The sequence below is a fragment of the Vipera berus genome (assembly GCF_964194415.1).
Source record: "Vipera berus genome assembly, chromosome: 2".
Classification (NCBI taxonomy): domain Eukaryota; kingdom Metazoa; phylum Chordata; class Lepidosauria; order Squamata; family Viperidae; genus Vipera; species Vipera berus.
In genome coordinates this window covers 136,514,205-136,541,736 of record NC_138203.1, presented here as the reverse complement: position 1 = coordinate 136,541,736, position 27,532 = coordinate 136,514,205, and the positions used below count along the sequence as shown (strand labels likewise).

The 27,532-nt window shown below is 41.0% G+C and overlaps 1 protein-coding gene across 7 annotated transcripts in view; it reads right to left on the bottom strand.

The window, feature by feature from the left end:
• SLC11A2 (solute carrier family 11 member 2) overlaps positions 1-27,532 on the bottom strand; it is a 62,447-nt gene that overhangs the window by 5,413 nt on the left and 29,502 nt on the right. For 6 of the 7 annotated variants that reach the window (XM_081319482.1, XM_081319480.1, XM_081319483.1 and 3 more), the window contains 10 exons: positions 24,990-25,060; positions 22,658-22,725; positions 22,258-22,413; positions 21,373-21,531; positions 19,495-19,581; positions 18,436-18,555; positions 15,649-15,798; positions 11,574-11,647; positions 8,490-8,643; positions 4,357-4,410 (listed from right to left, as the gene is read on the bottom strand). In XM_081319482.1, coding sequence (XP_081175608.1) covers positions 4,357-4,410; positions 8,490-8,643; positions 11,574-11,647; positions 15,649-15,798; positions 18,436-18,555; positions 19,495-19,581; positions 21,373-21,531; positions 22,258-22,413; positions 22,658-22,725; positions 24,990-25,060 — 1,093 coding nt within the window. Of the gene's footprint in view, positions 1-376; positions 4,411-8,489; positions 8,644-11,573; positions 11,648-15,648; positions 15,799-18,435; positions 18,556-19,494; positions 19,582-21,372; positions 21,532-22,257; positions 22,414-22,657; positions 22,726-24,989; positions 25,061-27,532 lie in introns of those variants that run through there. The other variant, XM_081319481.1, reaches the window with a different exon arrangement.

Below are 27,532 nucleotides of genomic sequence, written 5' to 3'. Positions count from 1 at the left end.
CAGCCTGCAATACTGCATTCTAACCACTGTGCCACTACAGCTCAATTGCAGTGTATCTGCCATTCTAGGTCATTACTCTTCATTATGACAAGGATAATACAAAACTTCACATAGATGTTGACAGTGTACACAGTGTACACAGTGTACACAGACAACAAGAGCTTCCAGATTCCTTTCAACGAGGGGATGCTTCATGAAGATGTGTTCAACCTTCTTCCACACTCAAATGAATGCAGGAGGAAAACTGCCCATTCTCTAAATTGGAGGGCATGTAGCTACCCTTTATGAAATGTTTTCCATGTGTGTTTGGGAAAGATACTGTGGCCTGAATTAGATAATCTTCATGATGTTAATTTAAAAAGAAAGAGACCCAAGCTGAAAAATGTTCCATTTTTTAATCAAAATTAGGTATACAGATTGGTTTAGGTCAGATAAAAATAGACATTTGTTTCACATTATACAAGCCATTATGTAGCTCAAATGTTTTGATACATGATTGCTACATCTCTCTGTTCTTTGAAATCTCGTACTATATTCAAATAGTGTCAGACAGAAATTGACATCCCAAGAGGCAGTTTATCTTCCTTCTGAGAACTTACAAGTTTAAAGTGCGTAGAAATAAAGTGTAGAGCAGCTGAGAATCTGCTGACCATTTTAAACAGCAGAAATACCCAACTAGCCTCAGTGTAAACTATAACGCTAACAAAATCAGAAAACATCCATACACAATACAAAGCTTGATACGTCTACACAGATAATGCAAGACATATCCTTAGAATCTGCAAAGCATTACGATAAAGTGTTTGCTGTTGGTTTAGATGGGAGTGGGACACATGCCAAACTTCTTCTCGTGATATACACAGTAAAAGGGTTTTAAATACACAAGCCAGCAAACTGCAACATGGAGCTATGAGATGATCAAACAAATTGCTCTTTAAAACGTAGTACTCTGCTGCAGCAAATCTACATGGCCTACAACAGGAAGCGGGTGCTTCTCCATCAAATCTTAAGTCCCGCATAAGCTCCTTTCTAGTGAGTGGAGGTAATGATCCCTTGTTGAGTAGGAATTATCTTACTGATCTATGAACACTATGAACTTTGTAGGCATGGGCGTTTTCTTTAAAAAAGAAAACAAAATAGGAACCACCACCCACCAACTAGGAAAGCAAATTGTAAAATGGATGGGAAATGTTGTGCAGTCACTGTTTCAATTTAGATATGTGAGGTAGGAGGATATATTTGTTTCAAGGGGGTCCCATGCATGCAAAAGTAGCGCACTTTATCGCCTCCAAGTTCCAACCTAGAGTTGCGTGAAGATTCCAGTTAAATTCCATTGAAAGCCTTGCGTATTCAATATTACCTTTTCCAGGCAAAGTTTTTTTTTCCCCCAGCAGCCAATGTGTGGCCCAAACCTTTACAAGTATGGCCCTTCTAATATTTGAACTCTTCCCACAGACTCAACGTGCAAGCCAACAAATCAAGCCTACAGATCTCCTGCATTTGCACCCTTCCGCATGGAAAATATCATTTAATAAGAAATGCTACATTCAGCTAGGTGGGTTCTCTGTTCCCATTCAAGCCAACAAAATGCAACAGTGACTATGTATTACTATTTCAGGGTCTCTGCTTAATTCAAGGTTAAGCAGCTCAGGGTTTTAATAGAATCCGAGTCTGCTTAACTATGTAACTTTTGACATAGACGGATCAGGAAATCTAGAATAATTCTGATAAAAAGTTACAAATCTTAATCTTTTCAAACTTATAAATACTTGGAAAGAAAAATGATAAATCACCTCTTTTAAATCTATATGAAGTAAGCACAATGTAGCTTTAACCCAGACCCCGAGCAGTCCCACTTTTAATAAAAAAAAAGAAAAATTAAACTTGCTAAAATGCATTAGTCGTCCCAAGATTTATCATAAATACTTTAAAAAAGTGGAAAAATACAAACACAAATCTCTTGGTGTTGATGCTAAATGGGACAGCTGGCTGAAACAGTGTCTTCAAAGAAGATATTTTGCTTACATGCTTCATTCAGTTCTGACAATTATACCATAATGAACTTAGTCTTTCTTTAGTCAAGTGTAGTAGTTAGTGTTATAATATGTATAAGGAACATGTTGTTCAAATCAATTAATATCTGAATTTAGGAATTTCTTCAGAATTTGAAAGATAATTCACAACATACATATCAAAAAGTTAGTACCTCCATCTCAACTATAGCAAAGTAAACAAGTAAACATTAATTTCATCACAAGGTTGCATTTGGACATCAGTAGTATGATTTGCGAGTCTTCGCCAACCTTTTCCCTGCAGATGTGATGGGGAAGATAGGAGCTGTATAGTGTCAGGCTGGCATAGGCTGAATTATTGCTCAATGCCGCTCTTAAAAGACTCAATCCCCTCCATTCAGACTCGGGAAGGACTTTCTTTTTAAAGTATATTGTACTTTATGAAGGTGGTTCTGCTCAAACTGTAGTAGGAAAATCCAGTTGTTGTTTTTTTCTCATTTGGCTGCTCCCACTTGTGGTAGAACTACAAATCCTAGAATTCTTTGTCATCTTGCTTACTGGCTGCAAAGACTGGGAATTCTGGGATTGTAGCCCCAACATATCATCTTATATAGAGGCCTGACAGGGAAGACTGCACAAGCTTAAGTAAGATAGATAGTAAGATCTTTAAATAAGATCCTTGGGGAAGAATATATACATGGATTAAAAGCTGTTTGCCGTCCATCTTGACCAAAAGCTCAGGAATGAAATGTTCTCGGTTCTTTATATGATCTCTCTATCTCTTGATATTTATCCCTTCCCTGAAAGCACTGTTATGATATCAGTAAATAGTTTTGCAATGCTTTGTTAACAACTGTTTGAGGAATGGGGCAACCAACATAAACATAGGTAAATCATTAGTGAAAATGACAAGAGGGAGCAAGATTGAGCCAGTTATAACATACAGTCACATTCTTAGCTGAGCATATGCTTTTAAAATGGATGCTTATATTTCACGCCAGGAAGATTTCTGGCTCAAGGAAAAGGTTCATATCCCCATAGATAAGTGATTTGACAGCCAGAAACCCTTCCTTAATATAAACATGCCTGCTATAAAGAATGACAGGAAATACAAATACGATCTTGCTTGAGCAAATGAGGATTAAAGCACACACACACACACACACACAAAGGGGGAAATATTTGTAAACGCTGAACACAATTCTTCTCTTTTAAATCTGGATTTGATCTTATAAGCAAGCAGTTTCTCTGCAGTTAATGACCAGGCTTCATCTCCCCGCTATAATCATGCAGGTCTTCGTGGTTTCGACTCCAATGCTTAAAGAGTCTGACCATCTGTTTAACCAGAGGGTGTCCACTTTTTGTAAATAGTTAGTTATTTTTGCAATGTCTGCTGCACCTTAGCTGGGAAACGGCTCAGCCTGGCATCACAGAGAGCTTGTTGTTGGCATAGAGGCCACTTGGTATCGGCATACAGCCCCAGCCAACTTATGTAATCACTGAAAGACCACGGAGTGGTCCATGGGTTTCAATTAATTAGGTGGGCTATTTGCCCCTGATTCTTGCTCTTCTTCATTCACTGATAGTGATTTATCTAGCACTGCTGATAAAGTCTTAACTCTGGGTTCAAATACTGTCTTCTGGGAGAAAAAAACCCTGGCATATAGAAAACAAGCTTGACAATGATTAGGATTTAAGGAGGAGTGTTTTTTTTTTGCCCTCTCTTTTTTTTAAGGCAGGTAGATACTTCCCCCACCCATAGCTTTATTGCCTTTACAGAAATTTATTTTGTCGCTTGAAGCACAGAATGTGAACAAAGATGAATTCCTGAGTTCCAAAGAATGGTTGCTTTCAACTAGTAAACTTAGATATCTGTATTCCTACTACAGATGTTAAGAAATATTCTATTAAAGGGCAATTTATGACATATAATTTTTGTGCCATTAGGTTTATTAACATCAATCCGATGAGTCTCAACTGGAGTGAAATATTAGCTTCTTGGTTAAATTATAAAGTATCTTAGCTTTTAGCAGCATACAGAGATCTCCACTGAGAACTAATCCAGTGCTAAGAGAATCAATTAATTTTTCTCCCGAGTGTGAGTGTTGAGGATTTAACGAGGAAAAATACATATAAGCTTTTCTCATATACATGCAATAATTTTTAAACACCATTATCACAATTTTAACACTGTGCAAAATTGCACATACATTTGGATATGTTTACAAAGTAAACCATAGAAACGCACTGGCCCTGATGGCTACTTGTTCTGCGGTAGACACAGTGATTAGTTAACTGCTGCTGAAGGCACATCTTCAGTTAGCAAAGTTCTTGTGACTCTTACCGTATGCCCACAAGCCAGGAAGGGAACTCCGAGAGCAATTAAGCACTGCCAACTCTGAAAAAGAGAGAAGAATCCCAAATTAATGGTGCATTTATTAAAAGACCAAAATATTTTTCTCCTCAAGCAAATCAGAGAGGCATCAACTATTCTCTCTCCTCCTGCTCTGTTCTATGAAGCCCCCACCATCCCTACAACTCTGTTCTGTCTCCCCTCCCAAAGTCATTTCAGAAAGAAGCATCAGCAGGCAGACTTCAAAACATGAGCCAGAAATGACTTAGAATTCTGATTCCGGTCAAGGAGAAGGACAGCACTGACAGAAAAAAAACCCCAAAATGCTTATTTTGCAGCACTTGTTATTATTCATGGCAAGAAACAAACCTGATTGACTTATTTCAGCCAAAGTTCCCAGGGAAGATTTTTATGACTCTGCCTGTCTACCCTAGGAAGCCTTATCCTACCAGCTGCAAACCTAAAATTCATCATCTATAAATAGATGCTTTTTTATTCCTACCAATTTCCTAGTCAACCATATGGATACGTAACTCTCTGACTGCGAACCAACTCACACAAATCAGTAAAGCTGTTTTTAATCAACCTCAACACACATGTATGTGGCTGTCATTAAACAAAGCAGGCCTGTGATGCTCCATATGCTGATGGACAAAACTTCCTCTAGTCAACGCGCAATGCTAGGAATTGTGATTAAGCAACTATTTGCCAGGCTACAGATTTCTCAACCCTGTCCCAGCGTGTCTGAGAGTTTGTTTTGGATGTCTCTTAAGTTGTTTCCTTTTCTCCAAGCATAGGCTTTTGTTGGACACCAGATGTCTTCATTTCCAAGCTCTGAGCTTTCCAGTCAAGTGGCCGGCCCAAGTAAAACAAATAGTAGGCTAAATGGAGGCTCTGGTTTGACCTTGCGAGATAAAGTTCTTCTGTTCTCAAGACATTTCTACTCTCAATACTGGCAGTCCTTAATTAACAATGGTAATTGGGATAGAAACCCCCTGCACCAAGCAGAGTGGTCATTAAGCATTAAGCTAAGTAACCACAACATTTAGCAATGGCAGTTCTAGCAGTCCCCGCTGCCATTGTTAAGCCAGGATCCCACATCACCCTGATTTCCTGGTGGCTTCCTCGTTGGCTTTGCTTGTGGGAAGCTGTCAAGAAAGGGCACAATTGCAAGATATTGCAATATTGTAACTGCAGGTTGGTCACTGAGCACCTCCAATTGTGATTGCATGGCCAGACAATATTTAACTAGGTGACATTCCTCAACTGTAATGTATAATGTTTACCCCTGGATGTCCTTGAGTTTCTAGGCTAACAATTACAGCCAAGCTGTTTCTTTGATCCTCATTTTGTTTGTTATAGGTAGATATCACCAGGAGTGATAGTTGAGGGGGAGCGGGGAGCAAGCAAGAGAGGTTGGAAAGAGTCTTCCCTTCGAGACTTCGGCTTGAGCGATAAACCCATCAACTGCAGTTGAAGTTACTGAGAACTAGCTCTGAATTGGCCCTCCCTGTCCCTACCAAGCCACATCCTGGCTGTTTCTTCTGAATCACTTGACCAGGCAAATACCCGGAATTGGGTTTAGAAGTTGTTCAAACAAGGCCACTGAATTATTTCTAAAAGGACCAAGGTTTGTAAACATAGCCATTAGTTTCTAGAAGTACACGTGCTGCCTTGTCTTCTCGTACTCTGCACAATTCTAGCTCATTTCCTCTCTAAGAGAATATATGCGTTTGTGAAAAGAGGAATAGGTAGAAAGGTAACTTTATATAACTAAAGAAAAAAGGTAACTGATATAGCTAAAAAAATGTGATCAGACTTCTATTGGAGCATGATAGAAAACCAGCATTTCCCTAGTGCATTATTTGAACACTGGCTCAGTGGGTTAGGACGCTGAGCTTGTCGATCAGAAAGTTGGCAGTTTGGCGGGTCGAATCCCAAGTGCCGCGTAACAGAGTGAGCGCCTGTTACTCATCCCAGCTTCTGCCAACCTAGCAGTTCAAAAGCATGTAAAAATGCAAGTAGAAAAATAGGGACCACTACGGTGGGAAGGTAACAGCGTTTCGTGCGCCTTTGGCGTCTAGTCACACCGGCCACATGACCACAGAGACGTCCTCGGACAAGTGCTGGCTCTTTGGCTTTGAAATGGAGATGAGCACCGGCCCCTAGAGTCGGAAACGACTAGCACGCATGTGCGGGGGAAACTTTACCTTTTACCTTTATCCTTTAGTTTAGAAGGGTATCAATGCCAAAAGGCTCTGACTAAGAATAAGAATGTCTATGGCAGGGGTGTCAAACTGCTGGCCCGCAGGCTGGACGCATCACGACGAAACTGCGGCCACCCCATTGCCGGCAATGGGGAAAAAACTGTGACGTCGTGAGTTTGACATGTCTGGTCTATGGAGATTCTCAGTCATCCAGGTCATAGTTGTATCCCAAAGGTGAGGCAGCTTTTTCACAGTGCAAATGGGATATGACATCATCTATCTCCAGTCTACCACACATCCTTTCAGCAGTTCCAAGAAGGCTCCCCACCCATTTGCACTACTCAGGTGACCCTGTCAACACAGATAAACCTCCAGGTGGCCTCAACGGCTCTCTAAAAGAATGCAAATGATCAGCTGCCTGCAAGGAGTATAAATCCTTCCATTCTTCACCATCCAGTCAGAGCTGAAGAAGCTTCTTGGATAAGAAGTGAAACATCTTCCAAGAAAAAAAAAAGCAAGTCCAGTTGCCTTGTGAAAAGGCACCTAGATTGAAGAAGTTAATATACTGAGCTACTAATGGACCCAGAAAACACATTGTCTATTAAGTATTTGATTGTAAAACTAGAAAATTAATAAAATATTTATTTAAAAAGCACATTTGAGATAACTCTAAGAACTTTGGAAGATTCTTTGTAGACTAGGTGAACGGACAAATGAAAGATGTGGTTAACTTTATATAAGTGTAACATGATGCACATTCAGACAACTGCCCAGAATTACCCTGTGGTAAAATGGGCTGCCAAAAATTTTATATTAAAAAAAAAAATCCTGCCTCAACTGCACATAACCACTGATGCAACTAAGCTGCCTGTAGCTATTTTGGAGCCATAGTAGATGGCTCAAGGGGACCATTCAATGAATAACAGCTCTAAAAAAAAGACCTATTTCATACTTTTGTTCATTAGGGAAATAAAATTGTCAACATATATAACGCCCTTATACAAATGTATCTGGAATACTGTGTAGAGTTCTGTCCATCATTTTTTTTAAAAAGGATGTATTTGATATAGAAAAAGTGTAAGGCAGGGGTCTTCAAACCTGGCCCTTTTATGACTTGTGGACTTCAGCTCCCAGAATTCCCCAGCCAAGCATGCCTTATGAGAAAAGAGTGGATTGTTTGGGACTCTTTAGCTTCAAAATTAGGTGACAGAAGAGCAGCTGATGGAGGTTTATTAAATGGACAAGATAATTGTATAATTATATAAGGGTCATCTAATGGAACTGATTGAAAGGACAGCTAAAACAGAAAAAAAGGAATGCACTGTTAACCTAGGGAACTCATTGCCACAAGATATAGGATATGGCGATGACCGCTAACCCACTTTAAAAGAGGACTGAATGAATTCATGGAATGCAGGTCCGTGGGGGATGGCTGCTTACTAACTGACTCAAGTGTTACTTCAAGTACCAGTGGCAGTGGACCACAGCAAGGCAGAGGTAGCTGGCAGGTAACACAGAAACGTAGAAAACTGATGGCAGAAAAAGACCCAGTGGACCACTGAGCCTGCCCTTTGAGTGTTTCGTTAGTTTTTGTTTTCTTTTTAATTAATTAATTTCAGATGATAAGACGTGTGCTTATCCCAATTATGTTTAAACTCAGTTGCTGATGATTGACCCACTACCTCCTCTAGAAGTCGGTTCCTATCCGGTTGGCTACTGTGAGAAACCAAACACCATCCTAAAAAAAAAAAAAGGGGCTCTGGCCTCATCCAAGGGACTATTCTACGGCTCTTATGACCCAGTCTGACCGCTGCCTTTGTTAAAAACAGAAAAATCCCTAAAGAAATCACTGCTAAGGGAACACGGGAAAACTCCCGTGAGGAAAGCAAAAGAGTGTGTAAGCCATCACTAACTCACCAGATATGCCACGAAGGCTAAGTAGAGAACGCTGATAATTGAAGCACATACATACAACACTGTTTGTCCCAGGGCAGTCACATAGATCACCACAAAGTACATGTTAATGCTGCAGATGATCACAATGAGAATTCCCCCAGCGATTTTCCAGCCCCTAGAAGACAAAAAAAAAACAACACAAAAATTTACAAAGAGAAGAAAATAACTACTAAAGACTGTTGACAAACACGTATACACAGTTTAAGTTCCTCATTTCTCACTGGATTTCCGTTGTTCTGACATACCAATCCCTCACTACCACACAGCAGTGGGCAAAAATGATAAATCCTCATTCTTTGCACCATACTACGTGTAGTCCTCGACTTACAACGGTTCATTTAGTGACCGTTCAAAGTTACAATGGCACTAAAAATGTGACGTGCGGTCGTTTTTCACCACCTTTGCAGCATTCTCATGATCATGTGATCAAAATTCAGGGGCTTGGAAACTGACTCATTTTTATGACAGTTGCTGTGTCCTGGGGTCAGGTGATCCTCTTTTGAGACCTTCTGACAATGGGGTAGCCAGATGCACTTAACAACCGGGTTACTAACTTATCAGTTGCGGTGATTCAGTTAACAACTGTGGCAAGAAAGGTTGTAAAACGGGGCAAAACTCACTCAATAAATCTCTTCACTTAAAAACAGAAATTTTGGGCTCAACTGTGATCGTAAGTCAAGGACTACCTGTACGTAAGTTGCTAAAAAACATTACCTTTCTACCACCACTTGCATGTCTTAAATCTTCTTCAAACATTTCCCTATCTTTAAAAGATGTACCCAAATTCAACTTTTTGCTTTGATTTTTTTTCTTAATAATAATAATAATAATAATAATAATAATAATAATAATAATAATAATAATAATAATAATAATAATAATAATAATAATAATAATAATAAGTTGGAAGGGACCATGGAGGTCATCTAGTCCAACCCCCTGCTCAGGCAGGAAACCTTATACCATTTCAGGCAAATGGCTGTCCAGTCTCTTCTTAAAAACTTCCAGTGTTGGAGCATTCACCACTTCTGGAGGCAGGTTGTTCCACTGGTTAATTGTTCTAACTGTCAGGAAGTTTCTCCTTAGTTCTAGGTTGCTTCTCTCCTTTAGTTTCCATCCGTTGCTTCTTGTCCTGCTTTCAGGTGCTTTGGAGAATATCTTGACTCCCTCTTCTTTGTGGCAGCCCCTTAAATATTGGAACACTGCTATCATGTCACCCCTCTTCAATGTTTAGTTATAAACCTTCAGTCATTCAGTACATTTCCCCTGACAAACACAACCGTCTAGATCAGGGGTGTCAAACTCGTGTCACATGACATGTCACGATGTATCGCGACTTTTTCCCCATTGCTGGAGCCGGGGTGGGCGTGGTTTCGGCATGACGCATCCATCCCGCAGGCCGGCAATCTAGATCTTTGATATATTCGTTTTCATGTCTTCCAGTCCTCAGACACAGATACAGTCCTCACGCATGCCAAACAAATTGCACTGCATCGCCCAGGAATCCTGCCCTCCCGTTTTTACCCAATGTTTGCAAAATAAATGCACAATAGATAAAACCGCCGAAATCAGTGCCTTGTGGGATTTTTAAAAAAAACAACCAAATAACTTAGAAGTCTATGGATTGAAACTCTGCAACGTTTACAGTAGGAAAATAATGCAACGTTTGGCAAAAGCATAAAGACGAGCCGCGGTGGTGGAGTGCTTGGAATGCAGTACTGCAGGCTAACTTACTGCCAGCAGTTCGATCCTGCCCGACTCAAGGTTGACTCAGCCTTCCATCCTTCCAAGGTCAGTAAAATGAGGATCCAGATTGTTGGGGGCAATAGGCTGACTTTGTAAAGCATTTACAGAGGGCTATAAAGCACTGTGAAGCGGTATATAGGTCTAAGTGCTATTGCTACAACAAAAATGTGAAAATGTTTCATGTTAGGCATGAGATAGTTAGGCATGGATTCAAACTTTTCTTCTGTTACTGAAAGGCATTTTGATCCTCTAAGATGTTTATATAGCAAATCTAGAAGTCCTGTGTGTCAATTGCCAATCTGTAAAAAGTCATAAAATCTACATCCAAGTGCAGATTCAGGGTGACATTTACCCTGAAAAAGATGAAGCATCCATTTTGCAGATTTTGCATTAGTGTATGATCTGAAGGGACGCGGTGGCTCAGTGGGTTAGGACGCTGAGCTTGTCGATCAGAAGTTCGGCAGTTTGGCGGGTCGAATCCCAAGTGCCGTATAACAGAGTGAGCGCCTGTTACTCGTCCCAGCTTCTGCCAACCTAGCAGTTCGAAAGCACGTAAAAATGCAAGTAGAAAAATAGGGACCACTACGGTGGGAAGGTAACAGCGTTCCATGCGCCTTTGGCGTCTAGTCATGGAGGCCACATGACCACGGAGACGTCCTCAGACAAGCGCTGGCTCTTCGGCTTTGAAACGGAGATAAGCACCAATCCCTAGTCGGAAATGACTAGCACGCATGTGCGGGGTAACCTTTACCTTTACCTATGATCTGCTAGTCTAGATTCCATCTTTTGAAAAATAATTGCAAATGAATAGATTCCAGTGTTCAGTGCTAGTTATAATACAAACTCTACTCTGCTGTTGGCAGATAGAAAACAGAGAGGAAGTGCACTCTCAGTGTGTAGTGGGATGTGGGAATAACACTGAGGAACAGCTTCACTGAAACAATCGGAGTCCAAACTGGGAATGTAATTTGAAAAAACATCTCAGACTTGACACAAACACATTCTCACACACACAGTTCTCTTAGAGTGAAGCGAGAGGGGAGGTACATTCAGCATTGCAAGATTCTATTACTATAATAAAAGTAGTTTTAATATTCATGACTGGTATTAAGTCTGGTCTACCTCTTGGAATGGACACAACGTGCTTAAAACATAGGTGGTCATTGCAGGCCATGCTGTTACATGGTGACAATGAAAAAAAAGTCAGAGATGTGTGTTAAGGAAACAGCTAAGCTCAATCCAATATAACGCTCAATACATTCCAGATGTGGACAACACATGTGCCTTCTTCATACTTACAGGCCGTTGGCAAAGTCATTCATCACCGGACGCAGACTAGTGAACGTGAGGACTGGGATTAAAGCAAAGGGTAGCTGGAAAGGAAAAAAAGGAAATTATGCACCGGAAAGGGGTCTTGTGTATTTGTATACAAAGTTATAGCTGGTATAGTAATGAACTGTAAATGCAAAAAGCTGAAAGCGGTTCCAAAACACAACTTAGTCACTCAAGCTTTTTTCTCACATTAACTGCTGAAGATTTTTCAGGTCTGAATATAGCATCTTCTAGGAACTGAACAGAAGCACTACTGTCCCTTTACACCAAGGTCCCCATAACACTAGACAGCTGCATGTAGGCAACAACAATAAGGTGTGATACAGATGGCACTTAAGTGTGGACCATCCATCCTATAGCGAGGACCCATTCAGATTTCTTTCCTATTTCCAAAGTTCCCAAAGCTCTTTCCAAGGTTGAACACGTCACGTCAGACCCTTCTGCCATATTTTTTTTGACCTCGGACAATGGGGAACAAAACGGGGGGGTGTGTGTGAAGGAGAAATAAATAGCAGCATTGCTCAGTTTCCAATTAGGCAGCTAGTTCAACATAGCAACGCAGAAAGAGGACAGGATTGGACCTAATGGTTTTTAAGTTACAGAAGAGTAAACTTTGTTCAATATTGGGAAAAACATTTAGTAATAAAGGCAACATAACTCCCATCTCGTAAGAGCAGCACTCCCTAATCAGACAATGAGTGGTCTCTCTCCCTCATCCCTCATCTCAAATCTTCTACAGAGGACGCCATAGCCTTCACTCTCCATACTGCTCTGACTCATCTGGAGCAGCGGGGGACCTATGCAAGGATGCTCTTTGTAGATTTCAGCTCTGCATTTAACACAATTCTTCCATACACACTGGTGTCTAAACTTGTCAACCTCGGACTTTCACATTCAATCTGCCTTTGGGTTATGAACTTCCTGTCTGGCTGCTCTCAGAGGATTAGATTAGGCAACTATATCTCCTCAGCCCTTATTCTTAATACTGGCTCCCCACAGGGCTGAGTATTGAGCCCCCTACTTTACACCCTCTACACTTATGGCTGCACCCCCAACTCATCCCAGCAATATTTTTGTTAAATTTGCGGATGATACAAGAGTGGTGGGGCTTATCTCCAAGGGAGGATGAGTCTACCTACCAGGATGAGGTGGAGAGGTTGCTCTTCTAGTGCAGAGACAATAATTTGGTTCTCAACACCACTAAGACCAAGGAGCTTATAGCAAATCAGAGGGAATAGATCAGACATTCAGCCCCTGATCAACAGCGGAGACCGCGTGGAGCAGGTGGCCAGCTTTAGGTTTCTGGGTGTTAACATAAAGGAGGACCTGACCTGGAGTGCTGGTGTTATAGCATTGGTTAAGAAGGCCCAGCAGAGATTATATTTCTGGAGACTTCTGAGGAAACAACAGCTGAATGAAAAACTGCTAGTGACCTTCCACTGTTGCTCCATAGAGACCATGCTTACCTATTGCATTTGTGTGTGGTTTGCCAACTACACCGTAACAGATAGGAAAGCGCTCCAGAGGGTCATTACCATCGCCCGGAGGATTATTGACTGCCCTCTCCTCCCCCCGACGAAAAATAGTTTTTAACGCCAGAGCTGTAATCATATTAAATACTACTGTATAGTGCAACATTGAAGGGCAATATTAGGGGCAGCGCAATGGTGAATAGATTGTGAAGGATGCGTGTATATAATGTATGTGGGTTTTTTTAATCTGTGGTTTTTACTTGTGTGAAGTGTGCATTGTGGACAGCACTTAATTTTGTTGTGGCATACACAATGACAATAAAGCTATTCTATTCTATTCTATTCTATTCTATTCTATTCTATTCTATTCTATTATTTTATTCTATTCTATTCTATTCTATTCTATTCTATTCTATTCTATTCTATTCTATTCTATTCTATTCTATTCTCTTTCCATCCTATCCTATCCTATCCATCTTGGGAATGGCTTAGCTCTAGATTTGGAATATGAATCAGAAGTTCAGTATTGTATGTTTCCACGTTCAAGCAAAGGAGAACATAAAAGCGGAGAATGAATAATGAAGTGAGAGTATTAAGTGGCTTCAAAATTACAAAGTGGGAAAGCTTCCTACTGGGAAATAAACATTTGAGAAAATTTCAAGAGGAAAGGAAGATAACCGGATTTGCCATAGTTATGGTTTATTGCCTTAGAAAAGGCAGGCATAAAAAAAGCAGAAATTCAACTAGAATGATTCACAAGTAAGATCTAGCTTTGGTTTGGCGCATTAGGCTGTTCACAAGCCTTGTTTCACCACAGGACAGCCAATCTCTTACGATTAGCGTTGATAATTCCCAAACCGCTGAAAAGACATTTCCACTTGCACTTGATATATGGTATGCTTGAGGAGGGTCCAAATGTTCTCGATTCATCAAATTTAATTACTTATCAAGAATTAACTGCATTTTCACTGATTTATTAATTTCATTGAAAAAAACCCTCCTCTTCTTAACAGAACAGCGACAAAAGAATGCTCTCACGCAAGGCTTACAAGTCAGCATAGCCCAATCCTAGCACTTTTTTTTTGCATTTTCCTACCTCTCAGCTCTAATCTGCAAAAGGCAGCAGCTGTCCCTGGCCAGGGGAGGGGGGAAGGGGGGGAGAGGGGAGACCCTTCCTACTTCACAAAATAATAAAATGATCTCTCTGCTTCACATAATGTAGCCCTGATGTAAACAAAATCAACATGAGATGGATTTTCTAAGGACCCAAAATCCTTTCCAGCTATGCGCCCAAGAAAACCGAACCAATACTACTGGATAAGCTTAGGTTAAGATTTCTAATGTAATTCTGGAGAGCAAAGTCAAGAGCTATAGAAGGCCATGAAAAATATCCCCTTAAAGGAGAATATTTGTAGCTCAGAGTTGTAATCAGGGGTCCTTGGTGATCTCTGAGCTTTGTGGTTTTCTTGCAGATGTTTCATTACCCAAACTAGGCAAGCTCATCAGTGCTAATCAGTTCTAGTTGATTATGTTACCTAGATTGGGTAATGAAACGTCTGCAAGAAAGCAACCAAACCCAGAGAGCACCAAGGACCCCCTCAAATATCCCACTGCATGCCATCACAAGACTTTAATCCTTAAGTGACAAAAAACTAGGATTTTCAGGACATTTTCAGTAGAATTGTTTTGGTGAGCCATTCATTTTAAGTAAGGCTTTCTTGTTGCCATTTCTAATATCACTGAATGTACTAATTCACTCATTCCCTGTTTCCACACAGGAAAAAAAATGAGGCTAGTATTGTTAGACGGCCTCAACGTATTTGCATTTACTTGCCAAACATCCTTCACTGGATTGACAGTACAAGTCAGTCCTCGACTTACAACAGTTCATTTAGTGACTGTTCAAAGTTACAATGTCACTGAGAAAGGTGACTTATGACCATTTTCCACATTTATGACCACTGCAGCATCCCCATGGTCACATGATCAAAATTCAGATGTTATTAACGGATTCATATTTACCACCGTTGCAGTCATGTGACCCCCTTTTGTGACCGTCTGACAAGCAAAATCAATGGGGAAACCAGTTTCACTGAGCAAGTGTGTTCCTAATTTACCAATTGCAGTGATTCACTTAACCACTGTGGCAAGAAAAATCATAAAACGGGGCAAAACTCACTTAACAAAAGTTTCGCTTAGCAACAGAAATTTTGGGCTCGGTTGTGGTCACAAGTTGAGAACTACCTGTAGTAGTTATCCTTTCTTATTTATATCCTTCCCCCCCCCCCAAATCATGGTATTAGATCTAGACCAGGGGTAGGCAACCTTGGCTCTTTTATGACTCGTGGACTTCAACTCCCAGAATTCCTCAGCCAGCCATGCTGAGGGGAAAGGGAGAGGTTTCTATACTGAGCCATGCTGGCTCAGGAATTCTGGGAGTTGAAGTCCACGAGTCATAAAAGAGCCGAGGTTGCCTATCCCTGGTCTAGGACTATCTGCCCTGTTGCCCAGATGAAACCCCTACTGTTGTTTTTCTGGGGAGAAGAACCATGGCTAATTAGAGCCCCTACCTGTAAACTCATGAGGACATTGAGGAAGTCATTCATGCCGGTCAAGTGTTCCACATCTTTGAAAATGGCAACCAGAAGAGTTGGTGTGATGGCAATGGAGCGCGTTAGAACCACGCGAGCAAACCGCGACCACTTCAGATTGAGGAATCCCTGAAAACAAGGAAGAGATCAGAAGAGATCATTCAGACAGAGACACAGTCTACTGAAATACTGAGGAAAAGTAGTATCTCCTGCTGGGGCAGAAAACATGTCTGACTACAAATTTCACAACCTCTTTTACTTTCTGCAGGCAAAGTCAAAGTACTTTTGCAGTTATTAACCAGACTAGAGTAAAATGGCAGAATTAAATGTATAAACTAAGGCTGAGGTAAAATAGGGTTAGAGTGAGGCGAATCAAGTTAAATGAATAAAATATATATTCAAATCAAACGGTCCCTGGCAAGGTCCAGACAAGGCCTTGTTCCGCCTGAAGCAGTTATTTTGCAGTTGTCAAATGAACTGTATTGAGAACACAAACCGTCTTGCTGTGCAACACACTTCAGAGCTCTCTGCAGTTGATGGGCAATCATGGAAAAAGATTCAGCTGCAACATTTGCACCCTTTTTGGAATTAAACCTAAGCACAGCTTATTCTAAACAATGTTGGGTTCAATAATAAGGCCTGAAACACATGAGTGCTAGAGATATGCTAAACTCTCCAAGCCAGGAGTTGAAAATTCTGAAGAACATTGGAATGTTTTCTTCCATATTATGCCCACTCTCCTCCTGGATCATTTCTTGCAGGAGGCAGTTTGACAGTGTCCAGAATTTAAATTTTCTAAACTAAAATTAATTGGATCTGGTCCTGAAGCCCATTCTGTTTCATCCAAAGCTGCTTCCAGTACTGAGGACTTCCTTCTGGAAACCCTCAAATTGCCCCTGGAAACTGGAAGGGGGTTCGGCAGAGAGAAGAGGAACACTGTAGAGTTCTCCAGAATGTTCTATTTCCAGGTTGATAATTTTTTTCCCCCCAGATCTCTAAATGACTCAGCAAAAAGCAAGTTGGGGGCAAATAAAGCTACCGCAGCTTGTTTTCATAGTAATAAATTGCAGGGGATCAACCCTACCTATTGTCCAATGGCAAATGTACCCAGATCCCTTTATTGATACTGCCTAATCCTAACCTACTTTGAGGGGGAGGGGGTTGTTATGAAGAATGGGAACCTGTCCTTAAATTATACTAAATGCTTTCAATTTATTGGACATGACATCAAAGCCAGACGGTGTACTTGACCACTTATCAGTGGTTTGACCAAGGCGTAAGGAAATTTAGTGTGCGTGACCTGTTTCAACCTAACAAAAATAGAAATGCGGGATTGTAGCAAATGGTCTCCTTCTGGTTCATCTGATCCAGGGCTGTCAGCCTTGGCAGGTAGCAGTTTTGGGGGGATTTTAATGGGACTTTTCCCCAGTCTTATCTGCCTTTGCTGCTGATCAGACCTACACATAAAACCGCTCTTCTGCTAAGTCTGGACCCTCCTGGTTTGTTTTAAGTACCTAATTTATTCTGTTTTAATTATGGAAATTCTTTGCAAACTGAATTCCAAATTAATTAATTTAATGAACAGAAAACTGAAGTAGGTAGTTTGCTTTGGATTGACAATTGTTAGTTGGGCACAGGTCAGCAGAAGCCAACCGGGCACAGGACCAGGCAAATGGTAGGCTGAAGTCTTTGGGAGCCTTATGAACAACTCAACTTATACAAAGGCAAAGAGATCTGATGAATGGCAGCGTAACTGGTGTCATAAGGAAAACACTTGAATGGCATTTCCTCCACAGATTAATCTAAAAAGGGCATTTTACCCAGCATGGTGTCCTTTAACTGCCTGAAAAAGATAGATTTTAGATTTAGATTTTATTAGATTTATATACCGCCCTTTCCCGAAGGACTCAGGGCGGTTTACAGGGCATTTTAAAATCATACCAATACAAAATACAAAGTTAAAAGACAAATAAAAGATACCCCTCATCCAGCCCAGTGGTGGGATTCAAATAGGTGAACAACCAGTTCTCTGTGTGGATGCCGCTTCCAGAAGTCCATTCTGGACTTGGGCAACAAAAAGTTAGCTACCGGTTCTGCCGAAGTGGTGCGAACCGGCTGAATCCCACCACTGATCCAGCCCCATATCCCATACATATATAGGGCTGAGTAGCACTTTGGATTCCATTTCCAAAGGTCCTTTTGCGTGCTTGGGAACAGGGAGGTAGCATCAGTCAACAACCCTTTAAAGCAGCTGCATCTTCTCCTAGTTTTGCACAATTAGCTTTTGAAGGAACTACAGACAGATGCTACTGCCACGGTCTTGACACATGCCGAAGCCCCTTTTAGAAATCGCATCCTAAGCTCTGCAGTTTCAACAGACATGCTCCCAATCCTTCTGAAGTTGCTCATCTCTTATTTCCTTGCTTCAGTTTTAACAAAGGTAAGTTTTCAGCATCCCTCGGTCGCTGCATAAAAAAAAAAATCTGTTCACAAAACAAGACACCACAACAGTCAGGGAGGGAGGACAAACACACTGCTTAAGGATCACGTGAACTTTCCCAACTGAAAAAGGGAAAATGTCAGCGTACAATTTTTCTCCACTAAGAAAGTGTCCATATCACAGAGATTCCTGGCTGTGGCATCTGGGAACTGAGCCACCCGGACAACATCCTCAGATTCCTATCACTTTAATTTTGCAGAACCTCTAGGGTTATGGACTGGGAAGATAAGTCAAATGTAAGTCAACATTTTAAAAGGTTAAAATACCTCCATAACAAACTGTCCAGAGTAAGTTCCTGTCATTGTTGAGCTCTGTCCTGCAGCAAGAATGCCAATAGCCCAGATGTAGAGAGCAGCAGGGCCAAAGTAACAACCTAGAATTACTCCCTAAAACACAAAAGAGTTCTTTTTTAAAAAAATGAAGCTGTAAACCTTTGATTAAGCCTCCTATGTCAGCAGTCTAATGCAAAGTGACATTTTATGAAATCACCGTTTTGGATTAGCAAGGGCCAATTTACTCAGAGAGACTTGACTCTGCATGCTAGTTACTGTGCACATGCTTATTTTCCAAAAATATCACCATGGCCAAGAACAACACTTTGCTCATAAGCCCATCCCAGATAATTGTATTGCTCCTTTGGATGGAAAACCTAACAAAATAACCTGACTACAGTTATGATGGTAGGGACAGAAGGCTCACAAATGCCTTGTACTGAAAAATATTTTTCTTGATCTTGAGAGAGATACCCGGAAGGCAAGTAACGACTAAAGTGCCAATTTTGGTACTGAAACATCTGGAGCTACTTTATTTCGTAGATGTTTGTCTCCTGATAGAACTTCCATTCAGTTTGGTTGCTTTGGAGTGCTAATGAAGGCAGAACTGGAAGAGCTTGTGATCTTTTCACAGATCTGTTTCATCTTCCCACTTACTCTGTTATCAGCCAGCCCCCTCTACACTCTCTCTCTCTCTCTCTCTCTCTCTCTCTCTCTCTCTCTCTCTCTCTCTCTCTCTCTCTCTCTCTCTCTCTCTCTCTCTCTCCCTCCCTCCCTCCCTCCCTCCCTCCCTCCCCCATCAGCTCTGACTAGCAGGGCCAGTGATAAAGGATACTGGGAAATCCATCAGTACTGCCCATCTTTGAATTAGTAGATAAAGGTACTTTTTCTACAGACTAATAATCTACCTGAATTTGTCCTCCTCCCAATGTAAAGTTTTAGAAATTTTAGAAATATCTTCAGGGTATTCAAAGGCTGATTCGGAAATTCAAGAGCCATTACACATGGATCTTTAACTACTGCTAAATTGAACATGTGAAGCTTTTCACTCACCCCTTTGTAGATATCCACTTCCAGGGTGCTATTATCTGATTGAAACAGCACAGCTTGGGCAAAGCTTTTGTTTGCACAGATGTCATGCTGTGAACATACAAGTAGACATTTTGTTTTACAACTAAGAGACCCCTGTGGCACAAAACTGTTTTAAAAGAATAACAACCAAGAACTCTGGCTTACATTGACCTTTCCCTCCTGTAATGGAGATAGAGATGATAGAGGGAGGAGGAGGAGGAGGAGGAGGAGGAGGAGGAGGAGGAGGAGGAGGAGGAGGAACTGCTGACATTCAAGGACACCTGAAACACACAAGAGGCTGTCCTTCCAGTATAGCCTCAAGCTCTTTTATCTGTTCATTGGTCTTGAAAGACCAGCCCAAGCAAAAAGGGAATATGAGAGGTGCTATCTTCCAAGCAAGGGGAAAGGGGAGGCAAAGAGTGTTTGACAGATTACTTGTTTCCACCACAAATGTTATTGCTTTTTATTTATTGTAAAGCATCCTATCTTGGTTACATGGAGCTGATAATCCTACTTGGGGTTGTCTTCTATTATCCTGAGTACTTGCTGTAGTGGTTTAATTCTCTCCACTAACTCTCCCTTCTAAAAGCAGGGGAAGAGAAGCTGAGGTTCACATACAAATCCCGCAAACACACAGAAACGCAAGAGTATACGCACAACTCATCCTCCTCTTTTAAATCAGGAGTGCAAACAAAATGAAGAAGGAAACAGGATACAGATGGTGTAAAGAAAATTTGTAACAACATTGGCAAGAGAGGGAAAATGGAGCAACAAAGCTGGATTGAAGGAAGGGAAGCAATAACTGAGCAGGAAAGGAAAGAACCACTTAAGAAATTGAAAAGTACATCAACTCATATGATTTGGTCATGTCCTTTTTTTTAAAAAAAAAAACAGCACAAATATAAAAGTGGCTGTATGGGGAAATCTTTTCAAATTAAAGATCAATGTCATTTTGAATTATATTCCAAAATTAGGGAACCTGAACATTTTTTTGAAGAATATTGCTTATATTGGGCATGGGGAATATCTAAAGGAATTATATTGAGAGATTGGAAATGTAGTATTACACTGGATATCAAACACTGAATTGAAGAAATATGTAAATCATCTTTGAAAAAAGTTTTTTCTACTACGCAAAAAATGATAATAATACTGGATGTTTCCCTTTGGCATAAATTTATTATATTTTACAAACATAGACAATTTCATGGATAATTTTGATACATTGTTAACTGATTAAATGAATATGGGATAATTAGTTATATCAGTTTGGTATGTTATTTTTTTCCTATTTAATTTTTTCTTTACTTGTTTCGATATTGCAATATTGCTGACAATTTGGAATGGAGTTGCTGTCACTAAGCCATGCAGTGTTGAGGCATGATATCATGTGACTTCATGGCTTAGTGATAACAGTTCTAGAAGTCCTGGTTGCCATCATTAAACGAGTACTATGTGGGTTACTAAGCAAAGGCCTCATATAACTGCAATTTCCTGAGGGCTTCCCCATTGATTTCGCATGTTGAAAGCCGGTAGGGAATGTCAGAAATTATGATCATGGGACACTGTGATGGCCAGAACCCATTTTAGGTCCTCCTTGTTCAACGCCATTGTTAAGTTTGAATGGCCACTGAACAAAGTGGTCATAACCTAAGGACCACCTGTATTACTGTTTTTCTTTTGTTTGTTTTTCTTTGTTTTCTCTGTATTACTTTTTTAAATTGCAACAACAACAAATTTAAGTAAGGGTTTTTTTTAAGTATTTAAAACAACCCTTGCAATCCACGGGCAATGACTCAGAAAATATAAAGGAGCATTTATTGCTTACTAATGTAACGTAAAAGGAAGGAAGAAACTCACCACATCTTGGTTCGTCTTTTTATAAAAAGCTTCAGCAAAGACTGAGACAACAAAGACATTGATGATGAAGGAGACAAAGAGGGCAACGCAGGATTCAATGAAGAAATACTTGTTGGCCTCAGAAACTTCCTTCTTTACGGCCCGATTCACCTGTCGAGACTAAACAGAAAAATCCGATTCACACAGCCAGCAAAATGCAGCTTCACTAAATTATGACCTCCTCCTTTCTATCTTCAACTACTTTCATTTATTTATTACCCTGCCTTTTTTTTACTTTACAAGTAACTCAAGGTGGCAAACATATCTAATACTCCTCCCTCCTCCTATTTTTCCCCCAAACAATCCTGTGAGGTGGGTTGGGCTGAGAGAGAGAGCTACTGGCCCAAAGTTACACCTTCCTGGCTTTCATGCCTAAGGGAAGCCTAGAATTCGGTCTCCTGGTCTCTAGGCCAGCATCTTCACCACTACACCAAACTGGCTCTCAAGGAAATCTACATTAATGAGGCTTGTGGAACCTCTGCTGTAGAGAGAGTCGTTTTAAGAAGAACCAGGAGTCCCTTTGCTACTCTAGTGCTCTCCATGGGCTGGAAATTCTGAAGGAAAAACCTGCTCGTGGAATTTCCAACTGTGGTGAAAGCATGGCCATTGTCCAAGAAGAAACAAGGGCATGCATGTTGACTGTGATTTCACTACAGCAGGAGTGGGGAACTCTGGCCCTTTTATGACTTGTGGATTTCAACTCCCAGAAGTCCTACTGGCTCAGGAATTCTGGGATTTGAAGTCCGCAAGTCATAAAAGGGTCAGAGTTCCCCATCTCTGCACTACGGCATTAGAGAGAGAGAACACAGGGGTGCAAAGGGCTTCTGTGAGGAAACCCACACTTACCTTGACCAAAGCAGAATGCAGGTACATGTTGTGAGGCATGATGACAGCACCTACGATCCCAACAGCTTGCTCCAGCTGGGCAGGCCCACAGCCTTCACAATAAGGCATAAACATCCCTTTGAGCAGCTGCCCTTGGTCTGGTTTTACAGTTATATACTGCAGAAGAAACATGAGAAGGTATCGGGGGGGGGGGGGTGACATTGGCATTAGCATCGTCCTTGGCAAACCTCAGAGTCCCATTATAAAAGACCCCATAGATGCAGTGGTATGAAGTTTTGCCCCAAAATGTTTCTTTAGTTTTGGAGGGAGTATTTTGCCCAAAAGACAGGAAAAGGCTTATGGGAGATTCAAAAGCTGCACTGTTCATTTTAAAGATCTATATATACAAAGGCAGTGTTACCTCATATCCAAACGTGACAGCCATGATAGTAATGAGGAAGCCAAACAATGCTTCCAGTTTCCTCAGACCTAAAAGAGACATACACAGCCAGGAAAATAAATATGAGCCCATTAATATAATTAAGATTGTTTTTAGCCAGATTGATAAAATATGCTCAGTTCAATAAATGATCACAATGAAATACATACATATAATGGAACTATTATATTCTTGAGACAAAACTAGATCAGCAGTTAAAATACACCCAACTTAGCACTTCAGACCATTGTATCCTGTTCCACCAGGAGAGAAAGAGCATTATCTCATAAAATGTAAACCCCTTTGAGTCAAGATTAACTGCTAGAAACTCCACTGATATATACAAGCAATTTCTTGACACCAGTAGAGGAGGAATTGGCCCGTTTTTTCTTTTTCTTTGATGTCTTTTCCAAATTTCTGAGTTAGTCAACGATCCTGGAATTGCTATCCATGTTTAAATAGGACCAATCCTATTTAGCATTTGAGCCCAGGCAAGTCAACTCAGTATTATCATCAGTTGATCCATTTTTTAATACTCCTGGGAAAAATCCATACCAGTGGATGAGTGCAAAGCCCTCCAAGAATTTTGTCTGTTTGTCTGCCATCCATCCATCCATCCATCCATCCATCCATCTATCTATCTATCTATCTATCTATCTATCTATCTATCTATCTATCTATCTATCTATCTATCTATCTATCTATCTATCTATCTAGTGTCTGTCTGTCTGTCTATCTCTCCCCCCAAAATCAGAAGCTGGGCTAATACTGAGGGGAATGGAAGAAAAGAGTAGACACATACCTATGAGGCAGAGGCACAGAAAGGACAAAAAAAGCCAACTCCTTTATCGTAGGAGACAAAACTCCAGGTGAGTGGAAGATATTCCCACAAGGTATGAGGTGGCACAGAGAGAAAACTGCATGGCTCATTGAGAGACGTACCAGAATCTTGCAACATTCACAAGCCATTTTGTTGTACTCCTTTTAATAGATTCACTAGCTTAGATGGACTATGAGCAAAGGGACAAAGCTAATCTTATGCAGATTTAGTCAGGAGGGAAAAAAACCCCGCTGAATAAAAAAACCTACCTTTCCAGATCAATAATATAGAGGTTTACAAAAAAGCAACATATCTAAGTGTATGTCAATCACAGAGTGTTTTTCACCATGGGATGCATTTAGAATTCTGGGAACATGATGTTGGCACTATGGCTACTGCTGGGGAGGTGAAGGGTGAATTCATATTCAGAAAAAGTAGATAGGTTATGGAGCCCCCCCGAAATATCATAAAACTAAATTGAGACTTATGGATATTACACTGAGGAGCTTAACATTACTGCAAGCTGGTGGGTCAGGCCAAACATGTCCCTGGGTGTACACATGCACACAAGTGACTCCTGCTCAAAGAGGAGCAGAGAATAGCTATCTATCCCTGCCACAGGGATCTGTTGAATCCAAACTTTTCCTCAAAAGGTGCAGTGTGACATTATGCTGCAAGTTCTGTCCTTTGTGTACATGAATGCAATATCATGGCATAGCTACAAAGCGGCAAAGTTTGTGCCATGATGCTGCAATTCGTACACCATCATTTCTACCACCATCCCGTCTTGCCAACCCCACTCAGTTCCTGTCATTCTCTCCCCTCTCCCTGTCGCTTGCATTTCTCCCATCAACAGGGCCTCTCACGCCTCGGGTCTGCTTCTATGCTTAGAGCAGGGGTTTCCAAACTTGGCTTGGCTGGCTGAGGAATTCTGGGAGTTGAGGTCTAGGAGACTTCCAAGTTTCCAAGTTTGGAGACCCCTACCTTTCAGGAATCTACTATAATCAATGGTACAATTCCCACAAAGAGCCTGCAATCCTTCCTAAATGGAAGAGCTGCAGATTTAGCAGCAGATTTAGCCCTCTAAGAGGGCTCGGGGCGGGGGGGGGGAATAAAACCTAAAATTCTCCCACTGCAGCTGCCAGACAGCTGCTAATACAGGCAAGGCCCAAGGGGCTCTACGTTGAGTCATTTCAGCAAGGTGGCAGCAGCACTGGGGGAAAGTGGGATGGGAGAAAATCCCAGGATTCTCCCATAGTACCTCTGGGATATGTATTTGGGTTAGCACATGAAAGAAAGAGAGGGAGAATGCACATATAATCGTCTTCTCTGCATGGCAAAACATTTCCGAAAGGAATCAAGTTAAAATCTGTCCAGGTTTTGTGCACGAAGTGAATTCTCTGGAAGCGTAGCAAAGAGAGCCCTTCCCACACATCCAAGTGCCTTAATCTCATCAATCAAGAGATTATTTAAGAAACAAAAGAAAGCGCTTACCATACTTGTCCAGGAAGAGAAACACAAAGGTATCAGCTATTGTTATGAGCACTCCACCCCACAAAGGGATTCTGTGGGAAGACAAAAAACAGATGAACAGGCTTCAGATTACTCTACACAGGTCAGAGTCTACCTAATTAGTCCTTCCATTTAAGACAGAGGTCACCAAGGATGCAGACCAAATTTATCTCCAAGTACAAAAGGTGGACAAATCGCATATTTAAGGGCGAGGGGAGAGTCATTACAATCCAGAGAACAGAAAGCATCCTTAACCAGCAAACAAACTGGGCAGTTTGCTGGAAATTTATGGGGCAAAACGTTGCCCACTTCTAGCAACACAGGCAGAAAAGTGTCACATTTTGTGTAGTTTAGCTATTACCACTGGCTCTGTCAGAGTGGCGTCTGAGTCCTCCTATCATTTAGAAGACCAAACATTGTTTTAGGATGCATAGACAGCAAGCTGATTCCATTGTTTGTTGTCATACTTCAAAGGAAGCCATCTACCTGGGCTGCAGCCATCATCTCATAACTCTAAGCTCTGAAACAGAACTTTGCTAAAGCTTATTCAGAAAGGAATTGAAGTGATTATAGCTAGGCAGACAAGGCAGCAGGAGACCCAACTGAGCTTTTAGGTACACTTGGCATCTGGCGAACCTTTTGCTTTTATTAACTGCACAATGACACCTGGAAGGGCTCCCCATTCAAAACATGGCCGCTATGAGGAATACAAACCAGTTGCAAAGGACTGGTTTGCACTTGACCCCCCACTATAATTCCTCACGCCCAGCGGCTTCCTACCACTCCTGCTTTTCTTTGTCCCTTTCCAGAGCAATGGATGCACCTCTAAACAAATCACTAAGATGCAGCTGCCCGTTAAGTTTACTTTTTAAGAAATTCTGGAGAACAGAGGAACTTTGACATTTAAGATGCCACAGGTGCTATGCAGCACAGCAGCTTCTCTCTTTTTTTTAAAAAAAATGTAAATATTTTAAATAGATCTAAAAAGTAATATCGGGTAATGAGCATGATGGGTGCCAAAAAGGTGTCTGGTGTATCTTTAGGTGCCATTTGATAGTGCTTATATCTAGAGGCCACATTGATACTACACTAAGCTACATCCTGATGTTACATATGACCTGCAAAAGAGTTCATGACTTTCTTCACGCCTTTAAGGAGGTGGTGCAGTCATGCATTGGAAGTCTGTCTATGACCCTCAGCCTAGGATAAGATGCTCATCCATGATATGCAATGAATGGAATTGACCAGAGTTTCAAGCAGCTTTATCAAGAGTTGAACATTGGACTTTGCATGTTCTTTTGACATGGGACTATGGCTTTCTCACCAACCAATTACACAGGTAGTCCTCAACTTACGACAGTTCATTTAATGACCATTCACAGTTCCAATGGCACCGAAAGAAGTGACTTAGGCCCATTTCTCATACTTATGACTGTTGCAGCGTCCCCATGGTCCCCAGATCAAAATTCAGACGTTTGGCAACTGGTTCATGTTTATGACGGTTGCAGCATCCTGTGGTCAGGTGATCCCTGTGGTCAGGTGACCTCCTGACAAGCAAAGCCAATGGGGGAAGCCAGATTCACTGAACAATGGGTGTGACCAACTTAACAACTGCAGTGATTCACTTCACAACTGTGGCAAGAAAGGCCTGTAAAATGGGGCAAAACTCACTTAACAATTGTCTCGCTTAGCAACAGAAATTTGGGGCTCAGTTGTGGTTATAAGTCGAGCACTAGACTGTATTGGAAAGTGAGTACACAAAGACATTCTGAGGATACCTTTTTGATCAGGCTAGAGCTCCTTGTAATGCAAGGTACCACAGAATTACCAACCAGACTGAATCTGGAAGCTTGCAAGCAGGATAGGAGAACAATAACCCTCTCCTGCTCTTTCTCCCTGCTAGCAAATTGCATTTAAAACATACATGCTTCTTTTGAATTAGGTGTTAATAAAGTATCAAACAGCCCAATAGCCTAATTCTTCACGGACTAAACTAATTAAAATGAATGGCTATTAACCAGTGAATTTCATAATTTAATTGCATTCGGTTAAGACACCTTTTGATTATTTCAAGTTACCCTGATTCAATGTTAGCAAATGCTTATATAAATACTCCTTGGGGTTTTTGGGGGAAAGACACAAGAAAAGGGCAAATAGAAAAAAAACCCTGAAGGAACTAAGGCTAGTTTTGCTTAAATGTCACCTGCCTTGTTTGAGTCATTGAGCCGCCTTTTCATATTTGAAAAGCTCACTTTCAAATGTGACCTATCTGAAGGCTGTCAACGCTGCTCACATCGGATGTTCTTGCTTTGACAACATATGGAGATGCAGCCATTTTCCTTCTTATGTTTTACTTTTAGAATTAAGAGTTAGAATTAGATGATGGGGGGGGGGAGGAGGAGGAATGTGCATGGGAGTTAGTTAGACATAACAATATTGTAACAGTGTGAGAGCCAAGGTTTTTTGAAATAAGAGATGCCTCGAAGTTCTTTGAAGAGTTTCATCTGTCGGAACCATGACACAGG